The sequence below is a fragment of the Dreissena polymorpha genome, chromosome 10 (genome assembly GCF_020536995.1).
Source record: "Dreissena polymorpha isolate Duluth1 chromosome 10, UMN_Dpol_1.0, whole genome shotgun sequence".
Taxonomy (NCBI): domain Eukaryota; kingdom Metazoa; phylum Mollusca; class Bivalvia; order Myida; family Dreissenidae; genus Dreissena; species Dreissena polymorpha.
In genome coordinates, this window is record NC_068364.1 from 17,991,318 (window position 1) to 18,013,091 (window position 21,774).

The 21,774-nt window shown below is 35.0% G+C and overlaps 1 protein-coding gene across 2 annotated transcripts in view; it reads right to left on the reverse strand.

The window, feature by feature from the left end:
- Window positions 1-3,560: 3,560 nt before the first annotated feature.
- The window catches only part of LOC127848389 (uncharacterized), a 54,601-nt gene continuing 36,387 nt past the window's right edge, over window positions 3,561-21,774 (reverse strand). The window contains exons 6-9 of one of the 2 annotated variants that reach the window (XM_052380836.1): window positions 12,964-13,104; window positions 11,318-11,383; window positions 9,164-9,295; window positions 3,561-7,934 (exon numbers count right to left, since the gene is read on the reverse strand). In XM_052380836.1, coding sequence (XP_052236796.1) covers window positions 7,885-7,934; window positions 9,164-9,295; window positions 11,318-11,383; window positions 12,964-13,104 — 389 coding nt within the window. In that variant the 3' untranslated portion in view covers window positions 3,561-7,884. The remainder of the gene's footprint in view (window positions 7,935-9,163; window positions 9,296-11,317; window positions 11,384-12,963; window positions 13,105-21,774) is intronic. The other variant, XM_052380837.1, reaches the window with a different exon arrangement.

Below are 21,774 nucleotides of genomic sequence, written 5' to 3' on the forward strand. Positions count from 1 at the left end.
TTTGTGACAAGTAAATTGCCCAATACATAATTACATAAATCGTACAAATACAATTGGGATGAGCGTACGGAAATAAATCATACACATAGTTCTTCAAAAATCATAATAAATCATGAAATGGTTACACACTCCATACTGTTTGGTAAAAGAAAACGTCAAAATAGTCCTTCAATTAAATGATCGAATGACAACGACATTTATCAGACAACAATTTTTTATTCCGCATAATTGTAAACGTTGAACTTAGGTTATCGGGATGAATCAGAAAGGAAGGTCGTGTTTCTTATCTCACGTTCATCACTTTTGTTAGGCTGTTCTTCAAACATTTATCTTAAGTGGCGTTGGCTATATGTGCAGCATGTGGCATATGTATTTGGTGACGGCTGCTTTCCTTTTTGGATTCTCATTTGCTCAAGGATGTAAGTAATCTACAATTGATTTTTGTAGATTTTTATGTCCTTCACCACTAAAGTGGTATAGTAGAACTCATCAAGGTGCAGCTACATATGAAGTCTCAAACTTGTAGGTGGAAGCACTTTGATTTTAGAGCCTATGTTAAAGTTTTATATTAGAGGTCACAGTGACTTTGACCTTTGACCTAGTGACCCAAAAATGGGTGTGGCGAGTGGTAGTCATCAAGTTGCAGCTTCATATGAAGTTTCAAAGTTGTAGGATGAAGCACTTTGAATATAGAGCCAATGTTCAAAACCTTAACAAAATGTTAAGGTTTTATTAGAGGTCACAGTGACCTTGACCTTTGACCTAGTGACCCAAAAATGTTGTGGCGATTGGAACTCATCATGTGGCAGCTTCACATGAAGTTTCAAAGTAGTAGGATGAAGCACTTTGATTTTGGAGCCAATTTTCAAAACCTTAACAAAATGTTAAGGCTTTAGCATTCCGGACGACACGACGGCGGACACGCTGGCTAAGACAATACCTCGGGTTTTCTTCGAAAACAGCCGAGCTAACAAGTGTAATTATCATACCACTCATGTACATTGTAAAACGTACGAGGTCATCTTGCCTGAAAATCGTTCCTGAAAACCAAATGGGCAATTAATATTTGCCAGTTTGTTGTTAGTAACACAGCCTGACCATAGTGATAAACGCCGAATATCTTTTAATGATATTTCTTGTCACTATACGCTCCGTGTTCTTGTTTACCATACGTCTAATGCCCCTGCCCAAAGGCAATTTCATACGATTTATGATTACTTTATAAATATACAGATATTTATTGTTGACTCATATGGATGAGTAACTTCCAGTGTAGTGTCATTGAACACGGCCTTCCTATTCCAAGGTGCAAGTCCTGTTGCAGCGAAGATTTGTGTAACACCAACTGCACGTCCGGCCATGCTGCTCCAATCATAGGTTGAGAACTGGAGGTTAATTCAATTTGTATAAACAAACAAAAACATGCCGGCATATTGTACGCTTTTTCTATTATACCTGTTCAAGAACCATTGCCTGAAATTCAGTAATAAAATGTGTTGTTTGAAAGAATATATGAGAAAACATTGGTTCCGCTAAAAAGCGTATTTAAACATATAAACAATGGCATTGATATGCATTTACACATATTTAAAGTAAATGTCTAATTTAAGTGTTCGTGATTATTCAATAATAAAATATGTTGTTTTAAAGAAAGAGCTTACTTGATAAATTTGCTTTTGTTTTCAGGCTAATGCAAGCGGAATACCTCTCATTTATAAAAACATTCATTACTAATAGGTTATTATGTGGGTATTTTTAAATCTCATTAAACGCGGTTGTGCTAAGTTATGATGTTTCTTGAAAATTATATTCACTCATATCTTTATACTTGTTGTTATTGTTTACCAAAATATAGGCTTAACCCTTCCCCGGTCAGAAGCAAAGTGAAAATTGCTTTGTGCACACAGCATAAAACCAGATCAGCCTGCGAGGACTCGCCGTCTGTTCAGGTTTTAAGTGGTTGGCTGCTCATCAGTATCTAAGGGTTGGCAATAAAGCCTTTAAAACTTGAATACAGTAAGAAAGGTCTTTAATTAAATATAACTTTCTAACGGACTACAAATGCGTAAAAATACTACTACGTGGTAAAGGGTTAAACGCATGAAACTAGGTTGACAAATAAAATAAGCTGATAATTATGCCTCTTTTTCTGCCAACAAGTATACAGACATTAAACGCCTGTTGTTATAAATTAAGAACTTAATCAAATGCAGAATGTTCACAGGGCATGATTCTTACATATTGGATTTAAGTGTGCATGTTTATGACAAATGTTGATTTTAACACTTTAAACCTACTTATCGCAAACCTTAGGCTTATTAATTTGCTATCGAGTCCTTTCCCTGTTTATAAATACTATCATTCAAACTTAAGCTATGTGCCTGGGGTTCACACGGGCATGTACTTTCACTAAATTCATAGAAGGATTATATACAAACTTCAAGCACTCACTTTTACATTGGCCTTTACACGAAGAAAATTTTTGTTGCTTGCGACACAATATTTTAATACAATGGTCATTTTAGGCCAATTTATTTCGAAATTCAATCATGCACAATCGAGTCTTGGGCCCGATGATTACTTTTACTACATCCATAAAAGGAATAAGCGGTGCCGATTATGACCTTGACATAAAATCAACATACATGGATGTTGAGCGGCGAGTCGGCTTCAAAAGGCGAATGTTTGTTCCAATTTATATCAAACTCTCATCATGCACCATGATGTAATGCACAGGACCCCAATATGTAAAGACAAAGCAAACGAACAACCAAAGCAGGTTATGCATATGCCTTTACTCCACTATTCGGGGAAACAGTACGCGTAGTTCTAGCAATGACCATCCCTTTCCCACTCAGAGTTAAAGTGAGCTTTGTGCAAGCAAACAGCATACAACCAGAACAGTCTGCGAGTAACTCGTAGCCTGTTCAGTTTTTATGCTGTTGGCTGCTCATCATTATCTAAGGATTGGAAATGAAGCCTTTAAAACTTGAATCTAGTAAGAACGGTTCTAAATTTAATATAACTTTTTAAGAGACTACAAACACGTCAAAATACGTATCTAAGTGGGAAAGGGCTATATAGCCTCCATACATATTTCATCATGGGACGTACGAAAATTCAAAATGATTATTGGATCAATGGTCACGACAGTCGTATTGCTTGCCCTTACTGCTGACTTCAGTTTGGATGAACCAATTACTACACTTGCCTCTACCAGCACGAATTAATACAGTCTGAAGGCAAAAGGTCAAGAAGGTAAAGGTCACACACATGCATGTCAAACATGTAACTTGAAAACTTGCTTGTCCATTCTATAACTCGACAAGGGACTGAAGAATGGTCAGATGAATTAATTGTCACAAAATTCACTGCGGCTTAAAGCTTATGTGGTATAGCAGTAGTTATGTTAAATGACATAAGGCATCAGTAAGGGGAAGTTACATCCACAGAAGTGTATACTGAATCTTCGCCGAGGCGTTACGTCTAGAGGAACACATTGAGTTTAAGTTAATATCTATTATGTAAAAATAACATACACATAAAAACATATAGCAATGCAGAATTATAGTGTTAAAAAGTGCACTAGTATAACACGGAATTCACATGAACAGACAGAACTAAACAGAACCATTTTTATACAAAATACCAATAAATGCAGGAGTATCTATTAGATAATTACATTTAAAATATTAAAAAATAATTCCGAGAAAGCTGTAAAAAACTCACAAGGCCTATGTAAATCCTAAAAGCTCTGATTTAAAAACGTCAAATGCATTTACTAATAAACAAGTAGGCATACTTTTACTAGAAATGGCGCAGCAGAGGCCGACGCGTAACCCCACGCCGCATGTTTGACCCAGAGACGCCCTAGGGTTGGTAAGGGGGCCATGCATAGTTGAGATTTACCGTATTGTCATAAGAAAAGTTCAGTATCAATTAGAAGTGAATCTGTGTAGAAATGAAGAAATTATAGTAAAAGGCAATTTTGGGTGGGCGTGGCCATTGTGACCGGGGCGCCCCAGGGTTGGTAATGGAGCCATGCATAGTTTAGATTGACCTTATTGTCATAAGAGAGGCTCAGTATCAATTAGAAGTGAATCGGTGCAGAAATGAAGAAGTTAATGTAAAATAACATAAAAAATGAGTGAACATCTCTGACCCGGCCCCGCCCCAACCCCCATAACTTTTGACCCAGGGGTCAGATAAAAATTCCGTTACTGTCACCGTCGTACATATGCTCATAGCTACCATGTATGTAAGTTTCAAGGTTCTAGTGCTAATAGTGTAGGAGGAGCAGGTGGCCAGAACGGACGGACGGACAGACGCACATTAATACAATATCCCCACTTTTTCTCCGAAAAACGTGGGGATAATAACATTTAAATGAAAAAAGATTTTCAAAGCAATATTTGTCAAAAAACTTTTTCTATCCATGTTTTTTTTTTTTGACCACGTAAATTATTTCCACCCATTTGGTTGTTGACTTTGTTGTTTTTATGGCATCAATTTAATTGAACATGAAAAATGTAACAAGACACAAGATCCGACTTAACAGTGATATTCGATTTCTTACATTAAGTTTAATGCCTCCAAAAAATATTGCAACCAATATAAACAAAACATTATAAAATGAACCAGCAGCAGAAACATGAAATATTAAATCCACCAAACAATACAGGTAATGTTAACAAATAGTTAGCAATTATATTATTATTAACACTGTGAATACAATATATACAAACTATAGTTAAGTAAATTTTAACAAAATATTACTTTACATTACAATACATAGAGTGTCTCAGACCAAAAAACATTAAACTGTCACATTGATTTTTCTTTAACAAAACCATAAACCAAAGGAAATCATATTTCAACATTTGTATTCGCCAAAAACTATCTAGTTGACAATGGAATCAAATGAAATCTTAATTCAATATTTTGCTTGAAATGTTATACGTTTTTTTTCCCAGAATTTGCAAATAAAATTAAGGCTTTTGATTTCCTTATAAGTTATAAACATACAAGCTAAAAATATATTTTCAAACAAAGAATTCACCTTTCTTAAAAGAAAAATACTTTTTTAAGATGGATTAATACGAAGGACAATAAATATGTCAATCTATTCATCAGTTGAGAAGAATTAAGTAACATTAATTTACTTAGGATGACTTGTTTTTAAAGCATCATTTGTTCAAACAAACAACACATATATTTTCAAGTACTTCATTACAAACAATGAACGAAATCTACAGAGCTACATGTATGAAAGCAAAACGATTCTTAACTCACTTTTAATATGTTAGACAAAATAATACAGATTAACACATATTTCATGCAAACTTATACTACTGACTACGGTATACTGACAAAAATATTACATATATATGTAAGTAAGGATGTTACATTTGAATACAATGCATGAAAACATTTATAATGATAACATAGAAGTTAACACAGATTATGCGGAGCAGAGGCTTTGAAAGAACACCCCAAATATATATAATTGTTTTCTTGTATTACTATTTTGCATAAACTTAGTACAGGTTCGTCATTTTATTAACAAAAAACACAGGATTCTAGTTAAGAATTCATGTTGAAAACAAATTTGTCAAACATATGTAATGTTACTGAATGTTAGTTGCATATGCCTAGTAATGAAGGCAAATATTATGACTTATAAAATACTATTCTCCGATTGTACGAGTTATTTCGGATTAAACAAATAAATTTGAAACTAAGCAATTTGAAACTAAGCATTTCATATTCATCTCCTTCTTTGAAACAAGGTCTTTGCAACAACTAAAAGCTTCTTTGAAGGTGATAACGGTGGGTTGACAGATGTGTTTATGTGATTAGACCAATTTTAAGGCAAATAACTTTGAAGGCAAAATTTGATAAAAATATTTTTATACGAAATAAAGATTTATATGGAGATTTTATGTAAACATGGCAATATAATGAAAACATCCAATAGTAATTCGGCATATTATAAGGTTCAAATACAGAAATAACAACCATTTTTATTTCTTTAACCAATATTATAAGACTTAGGCCATTTAATAGGAAATCATTAATACAAATATTGACAGATTTTTTTTAAAACAGACCTACGTACCATTTTCTGCTGCATAAGTGAAAACAAAAAATCAGTTTCACTTGAAATAGGTCACAGAGACGGCTGGCCTAATAACACATGTTAGGACACAGACAGAGTCACATTAATTCTACAATGGACAAAGGTCCATAATTCAGCAAAGCATCTGGTCGCAGTCAAAGTTCCTTACCATCATAAACACATTATAGAGGTCAAAAACTGGTCACAGTAAAAGTTCCTTTCTATACCATCATAAACACATTAAGGTCAGTAAAATGTAAAAGTTTATGCAAGAGCAGTTAAAGAGGAGTTGAAGACACACGCTTCATAATATATCGTAAAAAAGACATCTGAACAACAGAAAAGGTGTAATATTGCAAATTTATATGCGTGAATACATCATTGTGTATTCGCAAATTATCATACAGGAATTGTTCTTAAAATACAAAAATATAGAAAGAAATTAGGACCAGGCACTGATGACGATTTTTCAGCTTTGGTAGACATCACCCTCCTACAGGTGCAATAATAGCTATACTCCTGAACTGCTTGAGATTTTTTTTAATATCATATTTTAAATCTAATAAAAATTTTAATCCTAAAAAATAAATCTAAACAAGAACTCAATAGAAACAACAAATAAAATTGCATTGTATAAAATGTAAACCATGGTTTTATTATTGAACAACTTAGAATGATACAGTTTTGCAAACATTTTTGTTCAAATACATACACAAAATACACCAATTTAACATGCTGTTGGCAATGCTTATTTTCAAGCATGATTTTCAAACATATGGATAATAAATGTGTACAAAATATAATTTTTCAAAAATTTGCTTGATTGTTAACATTTTAAAATGCTTTATTTGAACAAATGAAAAAACTAAAATTCATGAAATACAGTTGTATAAAGATTGTTTCGCAAGAAAAAAGCTCACAACACTAACACAAAAAAACATGACAACAAAAACACATGTTCTCCCTTTAAATTCAGGTTTTATTGCAAGAAAAAAAAGTAATAAATGACAAAAGATAACAGGCTATAAATCTAGGTTCCATTACCAGACACTGTTTTGATATAAAAAAAAGTCAAAATACTGATTGTAGGGAATTATGACACAGCAATGTCACTGATTGATTGACATTGTACATATGATATTGCCAAATAATCTGATTGCGGCAACCCTTTCCACTCAAAAGTGCATTAACCCTTTGCATGCTGGGAAATTTGTCTTATTACTTTTTTCTGTTTGATATATTTTATTATCCTCGTAAATAGGTGTGTGAGGGTCGAGGACAACACACTTGACACAATGTATGCATATCATAACAAATTTTAAACATTTAATCATCAATAGCTTCTACTTTATAATAATATTGCAAATTATTAACCCTTTGCATGCTGGGAAATTTGTCGTCTGCTAAAATGTCGTCTGCTGAATTTCTAAAATTAGCATTTTCTTCGATTTTTTTCAAAGAATACTATCAGAATAGCAAACAGTTTGGATCCTGATGAGACGCCACGTTCTGTGGCGTCTCATCTGGATCCAAACTGTTTGCAAAGGCCTTCAAAATTCGGTTCCAGCACTGAAAGAGTTAAAAAAGGCTATATGCAACCAGCAGGCTGTTCAGGTTTTATACTGTTTGCTCCTCATCAATAACTTAGGGTTGAAACATTTATGAAGACTTTGTCTCTTTCCCACTCAGAAGCAAAGTGAAAATGGCTCTTGCAACCAGCATAAAACGAGAACAGCCTGCGAGTGACTCAGAGTCCGTGACGTGGTTTACCCGGAATACGGTGGGGGCGGAGCATTGGGGTACTGAGGGTTGACACCTGAAATGAAAACATTGGCTTAAATTATTTCAAGGCGTAAAGAAAGTTGTTTGGTTACACTTACTTACCAAACCACCCCTTGTTATTTAAAGAACTATATATAGGATATATGAGCCTTGTTCTGGAAGTACTGGATTTAATGCACGTGTGTAAAGTGTAGTGCCATATTAGCCTGCACAGTCTTCCATCCGTATCAGTGATGAAACTTTTTGCCTATACTGGATTTTCCTTAAGAGAACAATTCCTTTAAACAGAATTTACAATAAAAGCGGAAAGTGTCATCATCCACCAAATCATCATCAGCACAAATGTAGTTATCATCGATAACATCACAATCATCATCCTTTTCTTTTTCTCTTTCTTCTTCGTTCTAAACATCCTCATCATCACCATCATCATCCACTTTACCAATATCAGCAACAATGTTGTATCAGTGATGAAACTTTTTGCCTATACTGGATTTTCCTTAAGAGAACAATTCCTTTAAACAGAATTTACAATAAAAGCGGAAAGTCTCATCATCCACCAAATCATCATCAGCACAAATGTAGTTTTCATCGATAACATCACAATCATCATCCTTTTCTTTTTCTTTTTCTTCTTCGTTCTCAACATCATTATCATCACCATCATCATCCACTTTACCAATATCAGCAACAATGTTGTATCAGTGATGAAACTTTTTGCCTATACTGGATTTTCCTTAAGAGAACAATTCCTTTAAACAGAATTTACAATAAAAGTGGAAAGTGTCATCATCCACCAAATCATCATCAGCACAAATGTAGTTATCATCGATAACATCACAATCATCATCCTTTTCTTTTTCTCTTTCTTCTTCGTTCTAAACATCCTCATCATCACCATCATCATCCACTTTACCAATATCAGCAACAATGTTGTTCTCATCATCAATCATCATCATCATCATCATCATCATCATAATCATCATCATCCACCCCATAATCATCCGCAAAAATGTAGTTTTCATCAATATCATCACCATCTTCATCTTTTGTTTCCTTTTTCTTCGTTCTCAAAATCATCATCATGACCATCATCATCCACTTTACAAAAACCAGCAACAATGTTGTTTTCATTATTATCATCATTATCATCATCATCATCTTCTTCTTCCTTATCTCCACCATTGCCACTTTCATCATAAACACCATAACCAACTTCAACAACTACCTCACCGTTTTTGAATGGGGCTATAATAAAAATACCTTGCTGGTCATAGCCAATGCCCATGGTTGGGGGTTGATAGCTTGCCCCAGGGGGTGGGGGAGGGTAGCTGTAGGGCTGGAAGGGGGCAGGGCCAGAAACCTCACCCTCGGGCAGTGCAGATTTTCCCATGTCTGAAATCAATGTAAGACTTAAAATACTGTCATCTTTACTTATATACACATCTTTTTTTTCAAATTGAGATTTAAAGAAAATATAAAATAGAGACTAAAAACATTATTTATATTCGGGTGTGCTCAATGAAAAATGGTTTAATGCATACGCGGAAAGTGTCGTCCCAAATAAGCCTGTGCAGTATGTACAGGCTTATCACGGACGACAATTTCCGCTCTAATAATATTCTCTTTTCAAAGAAAGTCTCTTCTTAGCAAAAATCCAGTTTTGGAGGAAAGTGTTTTCCCTGATTAGCATGTGCATACTGCCCAGGCTAATATGGGACGACACTGTATAAAACTCCATTTCCACAGATTGCAGCTCATTTAAATGAGAAGATCTTGTTGACACTGGCCCCTGCCATTATGTGATGCAAACAAAACTGCTGCTACGGGCATGTTTGTACCTGAAAGTCTTCACTATCAGCCCATCAAACTCAGTTAAGTTTTTTAGGGGGTGAAATTTTGAGTGAAAAATTGGCCCCATTCCCAATCTAAAAAAGTTCATATTTTCCCACATAACTGTCTAAAATGTCCAGTTAAAGTTAACCATTATTTCAATTTTCTTGTTGAATAATTTAAAACTTAAGTTAATCTCCTACCTTTTAATTTTTTTTAAAGCTTGTATTTAAGTTTAACTTCAGAAATCATTGAGACTACATTAATGTTTGTGTATAATATACAGCCATTATCAAACCTTCCCAAGCCACCATTTAAAGTGATAAATCCAGCCCACTTCAAACCTTTTCAAGCCACCATTTCAAGTGATAAACCCAGCCCACTCCATTTCAAGTGATAAACCCAGCCCCCTTCAAACTTTCCCTAGCCACCATTTCAAGTGATAAACCCAGCAAACTTTAATCACTGGTAGACTCTACTGCACACTTGGTTTATAGCTTGATACTGAATGTCTGATATAAAACAAGCACTAACATTTGCAAGTCCATGCAAATCACTTTCTTGGAAAAGAGGACTTAAAGCATGTGCATAAAGTGTCGTCACAGGTCAGCCTTTGCAGTCTCCACAGCCAAATTAAGGACGACACTTTCCGCTATTATTCAATTTATCATTTAAACAAATATCCAGTCCAGGCAAAAAATGTTGTCTCTAAAAAGCATGTGCAGACCGCAACAGACCAATCTGGGATGACACTTTACGCACATGCATAAATCCCACCGCACAGACTAATCTGGGATGACACTTTACGCACATGCATAAATCCCAGCAGACCGCAACAGACTAATTTGGGATGACACTTTACGCACATGCATAAATCCAAGCAGACCGCACAGACTTATCTGGGATGACACTTTACGCACATGCATAAATCCCAGCAGACCGCAACAGACTAATCTGGGATTACACTTGACGCACATGCATAAATCGCATCAGACCGGAACAGACTTATCTGGGATGACACTTTACGCACATGCATAAATCCCAGCAGACCGCAACAGACTAATCTGGGATGACACTTTACGCACATGCATAAATCCCAGCAGACCGCAACAGACTAATCTGGGATGACACTTTACGCACATGCATAAATCCCAGCAGACCGCAACAGACTAATCTGGGATGACACGTTACGCACATGCATAAAACGCATCAGACCGCAACAGACTAATCTGGGATGACACTTTACGCACATGCATAAATCCCGGTTTTCCCAGAATGAGGCTCAATTCTTCAAATGAAATCTGAAAACAGATACTCTTCTTGAGAATGGATATTAACCCTTTACCACTAAGATACGTATTTTGACGTGTTAAAAGTCACTTAGAAAGTTAAATTTAACTAAAGACCTTTTTTACTAGATTCAAGTTTCAAAGGTTTCATTTCCAACCCTAAGATACTAATTAGCAGAAAACAGCATACACCTGAACAGACTGCGAGTAACTCGCAGGCTGTTCTGGTTTGATGCTGTTTGCACATAGCCATTTTTTTTTTGCTTCTGAGTTGGAAAGGGTTATGCCTAATTACCTTCAAATCCCTCTGGTTTGTTTGGTGGCGGGTAGGCAGGGTAGCCGGGCTGGGAGTTTGCACCATCTGATAAAAAAGTGAACATGAATATGAGACTGAAAGACCCAAATCCGCTCACCTGAGAAACAAAGGAACTGTCCTGCTTTGTGCAGCCCAACATATTATTAGAACAAATGTTCTGACCAAGTTATGAACATGGATCTATAAATGTAACTTTTATAGTGTTAACAAGGTTTTACTATAGCCATATATGGAAAAATGTCCCGCCCCCTGGCGGCCATGCTTTTCAACAGAACTGAACCATTTTTGAACTTGTCCAAGGTATCATTAAACAAATCTTCTGGCCAAGTTCAATAAAGACTGGACTATAAATGTAACTTTTAGAGTCTTAACACGGTTTTATTATAGCCATATAAGCAAAAATACCAAGCCCCCTAGCAGCCATGTTGTTCAACAAACCAGAACAATTTTACAACTCATTTTAGATAGCATAGAGGCAAATATTCTGACCAAGTTTCATGAAAATTGCACAATCAATGTGGCTTCTAGAATATTAACAAGGTTTAACTATTGCCATATAAGGAAAAATGTCCCGGCCCTGGTGGCAATGTTTTTCAACTAACCGGAACCATTTTCGAAGTCAGTTAAAGGGACTATCAACCACGAATGACGAAAAAAGAAAAGTTCTAAAATACTGTCGTTTCTTACAATTATTAGTTTAAAGTGATTGAAATATCACGACTGGTATATTACATTACTTGAAAAAAGTTCATATGTTCAGTATATTCGGTAATAAAATTTAGTACATCGCGAAAATAGATGACATAAAGATATACACACTATAAATAACGCAAGTTGATTGATCATTTTACATATTGAATATATACAATTCACTACGCATGTACAATTTGCATTTTTGTGTTTACCACGTGACGATGATGATTAATCTACTGGCGTTATTTATAGTTAAGTGGTAGTTACCTGATAGACATACCCAGTAAAATTTATTACCAAATATACTGAAAATATGAAAACTTCACAACTTTTTCAAGAAATGTAATATACCAGTCGTGATATTTTAATCAATATAAACTAGTAATTGTAAAAAAGTATTTTTACAACTTTTCTTTTCTTCGTCGTCGTGGTTGACAGTCCCTTTAAGATATAATTGGAACAAATCTTCTGACCAAGTTTCATGAAGATCGCACAATAAATGTTGCCACTAGAGTGTTAACAAGGCAAATGTTGACGCCGCACAACGCACAACAAACAAAATGGGATCACAAAAGTTCACCATGAGCACATTGTGCTCAGGTGGGCTAAAAATGTGTAAACACTGAACAATTTAGAAATATTTGTCTGTCATCTGAAACTATCATGAGTGGTAAGACATATAACCTTTTCAAGCTCAGAAGCAAAATGAAAATTTTCTATCTGAAACCAGCATAAAACCAGTACAACCTGCAAGGAACTCGCATTCTGTTCATGTTTATGCTGTTTTCTGCTCATCAGTACCTGAGGGTTGTGAATAAAGCTTTTACAACATAAATCTAGTAAAAAAGTTCATTTACCTAAGTTGGTTTTCTAAGAGACTACACACGTTTCAAAGTGCGTATCTGAGTGGTAAAGGGTAAAGACCCACTTACAGTCATAGTTCTGTCCATGTGCTATTCCATTGCCTTCCCCAAAGCCCGGGACCGAGGGTGTGCCCATGAAACCCCCGGGGCCCGCAGGGTGCTGTGTTTGGTTAGTGTAAGGGTTCAGGGGGATCGACCCTTCGACATTGCCTGTCAATCAGAATCAAGAAGTAAGAATAAGTCCCAACAAACGTTTTAACACAGCTAATGCAAAGTAATATATTTTCCTTTATTTTTAAAAGCTAATAGAAAATATATTTTTTATGATATGTAACAATACATAATAATATATATATAGTACTATTATTAATATAGATTATTTTTAGAAAAGTATTCAATGTTAGCTTTGATTTTATTTACAACATGTATACATGCATTTGTTCATAGCTATTTATTAGGTAAGAAATGCAAAATAATTTAAAACTTAACATGGTGTACTTAAATCACTAAAATGAAAAGGAACAGTTGTTTTGAGTTTGTATTACAATCAAGGTCTTGCATATTATGCTATAATTATATTTCATGGACTTTTTGTTTATGGTTAAGCAAACCATCGTTTAGATGGGCATTTTGTTAACATCATCTGGATGGTAGAAATCTTAAGATTACAAACAAGAGATGTGTTCGTCAGAAACACAATGGCCCCTACTGCGCCGCTTTGAAATATAATTTCTACTTATCATTTGGCAGGTATAGAAATCATCTCCCTTTAAAGCTTATTACTTTCCTTGGATTTGTCCAATCCAACCGCGGGGGGGGGGGGGGGGGTCTGTAGACAGTCAAAAATAACCAAGTCAAACATCACTGACAACCAAGGCCTGTGGTTCATCATGTATCTATGGACATAAGTCCACAGGTGTGTAATAAACCCTACCATTCAAAAATTAGTACCGGAAAGAAATGATAATTATATCATTTAAAAAAAACTTTGACAAATCAATCATTTGAGTTATAAATAATCAACATAAAAAATCTGTACAGTAACTGTGAAAAGAACTTAAAGTCTTGGTAAGGAAATATATAATCTGAGATTTATAATGATATAAATTACTTCCCTTGAAAATAATTGTCTCTAACAAATCTCTATTTTTAGTAGCAAATAATTAAAAGCCACTACCGTGACTGTAGATTCACCACTCAAAATTTGCAGCTCCATGAGATACACAGGTATGCCAAATATCAAGTTGCTATGCGCATAATTGAATAATTATCTCCCTTTAAAGCTTATTACTTCCATTGGATTTGTATTTTTGACCTTAGACCTTGAAGGATGACCTTGACCTTGACCTTTTACCACGATGTGTTTGTCAGAAACACAATGCCGCCTACTGTGCCGCTTTGATTTATTTACCAAAAATATATAAGTTGGCAGGTCAGATAATTATGTCCATTTAAAGCTAATTACTTCCCTTGGATTTGTTTTTTCGACCCCGTGACCTCGTTTTTGACCCGGCATGACCCATATTCGAACTTGACCTAGATATTGTCTAGAAACAACGTCTGACCAAGTTTGGTAAAGATCGGATGAAACCTATCCGAATTAGAGAGCGGACACGAAGTGTGACAGACTGACGGACAGTGCGAAAACTATATACCCCCTTTTCTTCGAAAGGGGGCATAAAAATACAAAGAAATCTGACTGTGCAGACAGTCCTGGTTAGGACTTATTACCGAAAGCCCAAGAACAAAAAATCTGTCAGCCAGAGGAAATATCAACACAGCTCTTGATTTCTTTGAACGTAAGTAGCATTCAAGTTAGCTCTTCAGAATCATTTTCCTTTTGTACACAGGATATATGGTAATTAAAATAAGAACTATTAAGTCGATTTTGTGTACAATAAGAAAACCTATTAAAGACGAAATAAGGGTTATTTTGACGTTTAGGATATGGCGTCTAATCATTTATCTTTGGGTCTCTGGTTTGATTACCTGTCAACGAGGGTTTTCAGAATCTTTCCCAAAGACAAAATGATTCTACCAAGGAAACCAACAAGAGTTTCATGATAAGTTTAAGACTTAGGATGCCATTTAAACTTTCTATAACAGAGCATTTCCACAAAAGTTGTCTACATGCGATAAGAAGTACCTTTCAAACTAAGATTAACATGTATATGCAGTATATGACAATTCCCCTTTTTTAGTCTATTCTTTACTTGAAGTACAATTCACAGCTCCTTTGATGCAAACATGAAAAGGGCTAAATGCAACCGGCACAAATCGAGAACAGCCTTCATGTAACTCGCAGTCTGAGTGTTAAAGGGTCGATGGAATTTATACTGGGTTTGTGTACGTTAGTGACCAAAATGTCAACCAACTCAAGCGTGTTTTTTACGTTCAAAAGTGGGTCCTGAAGGGAGAAGATTCCCAATGGTAAAAGGTACATACTAATTGGACCTAAACATTCCCGATGAAAGATGTCAAAAAAATATTTTTTGCACAAGTCTTAAAATTGAATTATAGTCAAAGCTGAGAACAGCAGTCAGTCAAGGGAAATGGCCAAAGTGAATGTTGTTGACAAGTGACTGCTATTCACCGATCACCACTTTTACGATGGTTGGTCAGTTGGTAGTATTGCTACGTCGTAACCACACCCAGTCGTTAACACAGTATAAAACAAAGGCTCATTGCGGAAAACTAAAGCATAATATAAATAACTTCTTTTGAATAATACCGAATAATATCTTATAAATTGATTTAAGTTCATATCAGACAATATGTATTACATTCATTGGGGGATATTTCTTAATAAAGGTTGTAACATGTCATAGACGTCACGTCAAAACAACAATAGAAAGCGGATTCGCTGTAATAAACCTAAAGAACAGTATAACTGTATCGTTCTTATTCAAAGAAAACAAATATTGTAAAAATTTATTTAGTTTGTTATAAACGTTGGTTTCAATATCTGTTTTGCCTTAATAGACGATATCTTATCCTTTTATCGCCTTCTTACAACAATGATCGCCAGCTAAGTGTTGTTTTTAACACCTTTATAAGTGATAAAGTACTATTGACAAAATGTTCCCCCTTATGCTTTGTCTCTCTGACTGCAGCTGATAATTGCTACTATATATAATACACATAGTTATTTTTAATTACTTGCACCTGTTTCGTTAGTGTTTTTATCACATGCTATACCATGTTTCCAATGTAATACAACCATTACATATAAAAAAAATCATTACACATGTGTAATACAACATCTTTAAGCGTTTTCATTGGCGTAGTTTACGTTTATTGACCAATCGCATTTTGTTATTTTGCTGAAATTACGTCGCAACGTCAATTGACGTCACGAAATGTAAACAACATTCGGGATTTATCAGTATGTTTGCGTAAATATTTATTTAATTTGCTCATTTAAAAGCATGTGATGAAAACGATCTGACACTCGTTGTCATATCATACCATATTGTATTAAGCTCTTCCAGAAAATTCGATAGTAAGCTCGCCAAAGGCTCGCTTACTAACACAATTCCTGAACTCGTTTAATAAAATATGGTTTAATACGACAACTCGTGCCAGATCCTATATTTACTTTTCACAACTCAAAACAAAGGACTCGTGACCGTTGTCCTCAGTTCAAAAATGACTTTTGTATTGAAATATACTGGCCGTTGGCCGTTATGGACAATTGACCATTATTCTGAAGTGTAATATAGAGTGACTTTAGTCCCAAACTGACCATTTTTGCAGTTGACCGTTGTTCTCAGTTTACCTCTAGGTAAGTTTCGACTGTAATAACAAATCCAGCACTATCAGTTTTACCTAAGTAAATATAATATTAATAACAATTTTATTCTCAAATTTCAAAGTATTTGTTAGCAAATATATAACAACTCTTATTTCTTAGTTTTAGTTAAAACTACAAGATTTTCCCAATCCAATGCGGCCTGGCCATATTCCCAATGTGGAAGTTGCTGGGAATATTAGCTTTGTTCTGGGGAACCTGGGCTTCCTGCATGCTCCTAAAGTGTTTTCTCAGATTGTGTGCATAAAGTGTCATCCCAGATAAGCCTGTGCAGTCTGAACAGTTTAATCAGGCACAACAATTTTTATTTTTTATGGGGGGGGGTGTTAAAAGGGAGTCTCTTCAAAGCTTAAATATAGTTTAGGCAGAAAGTTTTGTTCCTGACTAGCCTATGCAGAGTACACAGGCTAATCTGGGACGACACTTTACAGTATGTTTTTCAGTCCCTTGGGATTGGGAAAAATTGCAGCGTTTGAAACAAAATTGTGAAATTAGTGTTGTTGTTTTGAGAACACATGCTTCAAAATTAAGAATAAGTGTTTTCAATACTGTATTTACTAAGGATCAACTCACAGAGCTGGCATGGAGGTGAACTAAATGTTGAGATCTAAAAAAAAACATTACAAAATTACCTTTTTGGTTTCTGAAATATTCAATTCGGAATGTTTAGGTCACATTTATGAAATACCTGTACTTTGTTCCATTAGGAATGGGGTTGTATACATGCCCCAAATTTCAACACAAAAAGAACACTGCTTTATGCACAGGCACTTATCCCAGTTTGCATACCTGAGTGACCATAGGGTAGACCAACTGGAGGTGGCTGAGAGTACGTGGCAGCTGCAAGCGTTCGATAAGCAGAAACATTACAGGCTATGTTATAGTGAGAGGATGAGCCGTGTTTTGCGAAAACTAGGCTTAAGCCATGTGCATAAAGAATTGTCCTAGATTAGTCTATGCAGTCAGATCAGGCTTATCAGAGATGACACTTTCTGCCTAAATTGGATTTTTCCTAAGACGAGACTTCCTTGGAACGAAAAAATACAATAAAAGCAGTAAGTAAAGCTCAGATTCCCAAACAACACCCATATGTGAAGTAGGGGCCCTTTTCTAGAAAGCATCTTATTATATTACCACATTAAGGTATATCAGAGGCTAATTTCTAGAAAGCATCTTACGATATTACCACATTAAGGTATATCAGGGGCCCATTTCTAGAAAGCATCTTACGATATTACCACATTAAGGTATATCAGGGGCTCATTTCTAGAAAGCATCTTACGATATTACCACATTAAGGTATATCAGGGGCTCATTTCTAGAAAGCATCTTACGATATTACCACATTAAGGTATATCAGGGGCTCATTTCTAGAAAGCATCTTACGATATTACCACATTAAGGTATTTCAGGGGCCCATTTCTAGAAAGCATCTTCCGATATTACCACATTAAGGTATATCATGGGCTCATTTCTAGAAAGCATCTTACGATATAACCACATTAAGGTAGCGCACCCGTAATGATTTCCCGCGATTTATTGTACGGTCATTACCGATCTTCAATGATCGGTTATTTCCGAGAGATGAATTATTTTTTTCAAACTTCGAATTTTGATATATGTTTACGTAATTCCTTTAAAATACAGTATTTTCACAATAAATATTGACTTTGATCCAAATACGATTTCGCATTTTTTTCAAAGATTGCAGAACCTTTTTAACTGTTTACTTATTTATATCTTATTTAAGCTTTAAAAAAAGTTAAGTTGTCTTGGCCGAGTGGTTAAGGCCATAGACTAGAATTCTTTTCGGATCTTCCCGCACAGGTTCGAATCCTGCCGACATCGCATACTTTTTGCGGCGCGTTTTAATTCTTTTCTAACGTAATTTGCTTTAATATAGCATATAAGCTATGTTTATAGTTAAATATGTTGCAGTTTTAATGCACATTCTTCAATTTTTAAAATTTAAACAACATTATGGCTAAACTGGGTGATTTACTGCTGAAAATACGAATCATGCATGTTGAATTTTTATTTTTATTTCATCTATAAAAACTATGTTCAAAATATTACTTAAATGATACTAATTTTGAATTTTATGACATTTTGTTTTTAACCAACCCAATTTCTACTTGGCTGAAACCACTTACATTTCATGGCGCTCTTCCATAAATAATAAGTTATAAAAAATAAATGTCTATAAAAGAAAACTTTTTTCATCTTGTTTAAACTTTTAACACCTTTGCTGCATCTGTACACACCAACTCCATGCTCATTTGGAAATCTGGATGAATTATAGAACTTTCATATACCCCAGGGGTGCACCTAAACTGGACAAAAGTCGAGTGTGGGGGTGGTTTTGAAAAAATCAGTATATTGTTTTAAAAAGCATGGAAAGCCTACCTAAAAATTGCATGTAGTTCAACAAAATGATGATGATTAAGAAAATAATACATTAGATTATATTTGGATAGGTGCCCATTACGGTTGCGTTACCTTAAGGTGTATCAGGGGCTCATTTCTAGAAAGCCTCTTAAAATGATTACAACATTAAGGTATATCAGGGGCCCATTTCAAGAAAACATCTTACAATATTACCACATTAAGGTATATCAGGGGCCCATTTCTAGAAAGCATCTTACGATATTACCACAGTAAGGTATATCAGGGGCTCATTATAGAAAGCATCTTACGATATACCACATTAAAGTATATCAGGGGCCAATTTCTAGAAAGCATCTTACAATAGAACCACATTAAGGTATGTCAGGTGCTCATTTCTAGAAAGCATCTTACAATATTACCACATAAAGGTATATCAGGGTCCCATCTCTAGAGAAAATCTTACGATATTACGACATTAAGGTATATCTGGGCCTTTTTCTAGAAAGCATCTTACGATATTACAACATTAAGGTATATCAGGTGCCCATTTCTAGAAAGCATCTTACAATATTAAAGCATATTACGATATTACAACATTAAGGTATATAATGGGCCTTTTTGTAGAAAACATCTTACGATATTACCACACTAAGGTATATCAGGTGCCTTTTTCTAGAAAGCATCTTACGATATTACCACATTTAAGTATATCAGTGGCCTTTTTCTAGAAAGCATCTTACGATATTACCACTTTAAGGTATATCAGGCGCCCATTTCTAGAAAGCATCTTACAATATTACTACATTAAGGTATATCAGGGGCCCATTTCTAGAAAGCATCTCACGATATTACCACATTAAGGTATATCAGGGACCCATTTCAAGAAAGAATCTTACAATATTACTACATTAAGGTATATCAGGGGCCCATTTCTAGAAAGCATCTTACGGTATTACTCACATAAAGGTTTATCAGTGAATTTGGGTAAAAGTAAGAAATTAAGAAACACTTACAAATACAAGTGCAGACAATATAGTTATAACTTAAGTTTATGAGTTTTCAAAATAATGAAATCAGCCTTGATCCTGACATATTGTTCTCATTTGTTCAGATCAGCGATAATTTTTAATATTTTATGTCAAAGAATCAAGGATGCTTTATAAATATTGGCAAATAGAATGGGCTATTAGCAATCTTAAAATACATGACAGGAGTACAGTTAATGTTAAAATAACTAAATAAAAGATAATTAATCTGATAATAAAACTACATGTACAATCCAATTAAATCAAAGCGCTGAAGGCACTGAAGTTGTTCGCTATGGCATAATTTAAGACACAATTCATTTTTCAAAATTAATCGCAAGTTTGAAATGAACACACGCTATTCAAATTTTATAAAGAGTGTGTCATAACGCACGGGTCGAACTTTATGTGCACCTTTTGTCATCCTATTTATTTCATAGAGATAACTTAGACATAATAACAGCAACATGGCCATTTTTGGACGTTCTGAAAGCATAGAAAGTATGATGAAAATGAAAACTGAATATAAAGACAATGTGCAATCACCACCATATAAATGAATATTGTTGGAATAACGCATACCTATCTCACTAAGAATATAATTTCATGATGAAAATTCCCTGTACAAAACTTTAGATTTTTGACACCATATACAAATTGAAAATAAACACTAAGATAATTGATGAAAATTAATAAAAAATAAATCTGCGAGCATTACTTTTTACTCACGAATTAGGTAGTCATAAAGACAGCCCTGGACCCGTACATTGTTGTTTATTCATTACTTGTTACCCGAGCAGTTCACACGGTGTCAACAGCTCTGACCTAAACATAGGTATAGAGCACTAATGCGCTTTTTTGGCGTAGCTGTTTTACTCAGCTTTTCATCTTCATGACTTTTACATAACGCCAACAGGCACGCATGAATATTTTTGAATATTTCATAGGCTGATTCGAGTTACAACCTCTGAACTTTGGCTACATCACTGTGTCTGTGTTCAGTGCAAAGGATGCAGCACTGTTCAGTGTAAGGAATTCCGGACTACCGGTACTCTCTGTATGTTCAAACAACACAAATTGTGGCCCAGTTACAATTACGCGTTAAAATCCATCTCGCAGAATTTCAGTTTTGCTTTCAAGATGAGAAAACAATCATTACCGAAATAGTATAGTGTCACGATAAGAGGAAATCGTTTAATTATCCAACAACAATGTTTGCCGTACTTGGTCAGCACGTCTGGAAATCGTTCCTGAACGTCTGGATATGCTGCCATTATTAACAAGCTTGCGTTTTGAATTCAATTTTGTATCAAAAAGCATTGTGCTAAAATGTGCCATTTACAATTCGCAATGAGATCTTTAATGACCATCGTCATGCGAAAATGGGTCTTATTCCATATGCGCCCATCATATATATAGCCCACTCAGCCAGCGCATCTCTCAGTCTGGTCAGGAGATACATAATGAGACCATAACATATTGAGTGGTTTTATAGCGAACAGCATCGCCTCTGACTTGACTGCGCAGATGCACATGTTGGGTTTAACAAACGCTGGCCGAAACGCACAAGACCCATTTTCGCATGACGCAGCTATGAACGTGTGATTTAAATGTGTCGAAAGAAAACTGCGCTTAAATCAAATATTAACATATGAT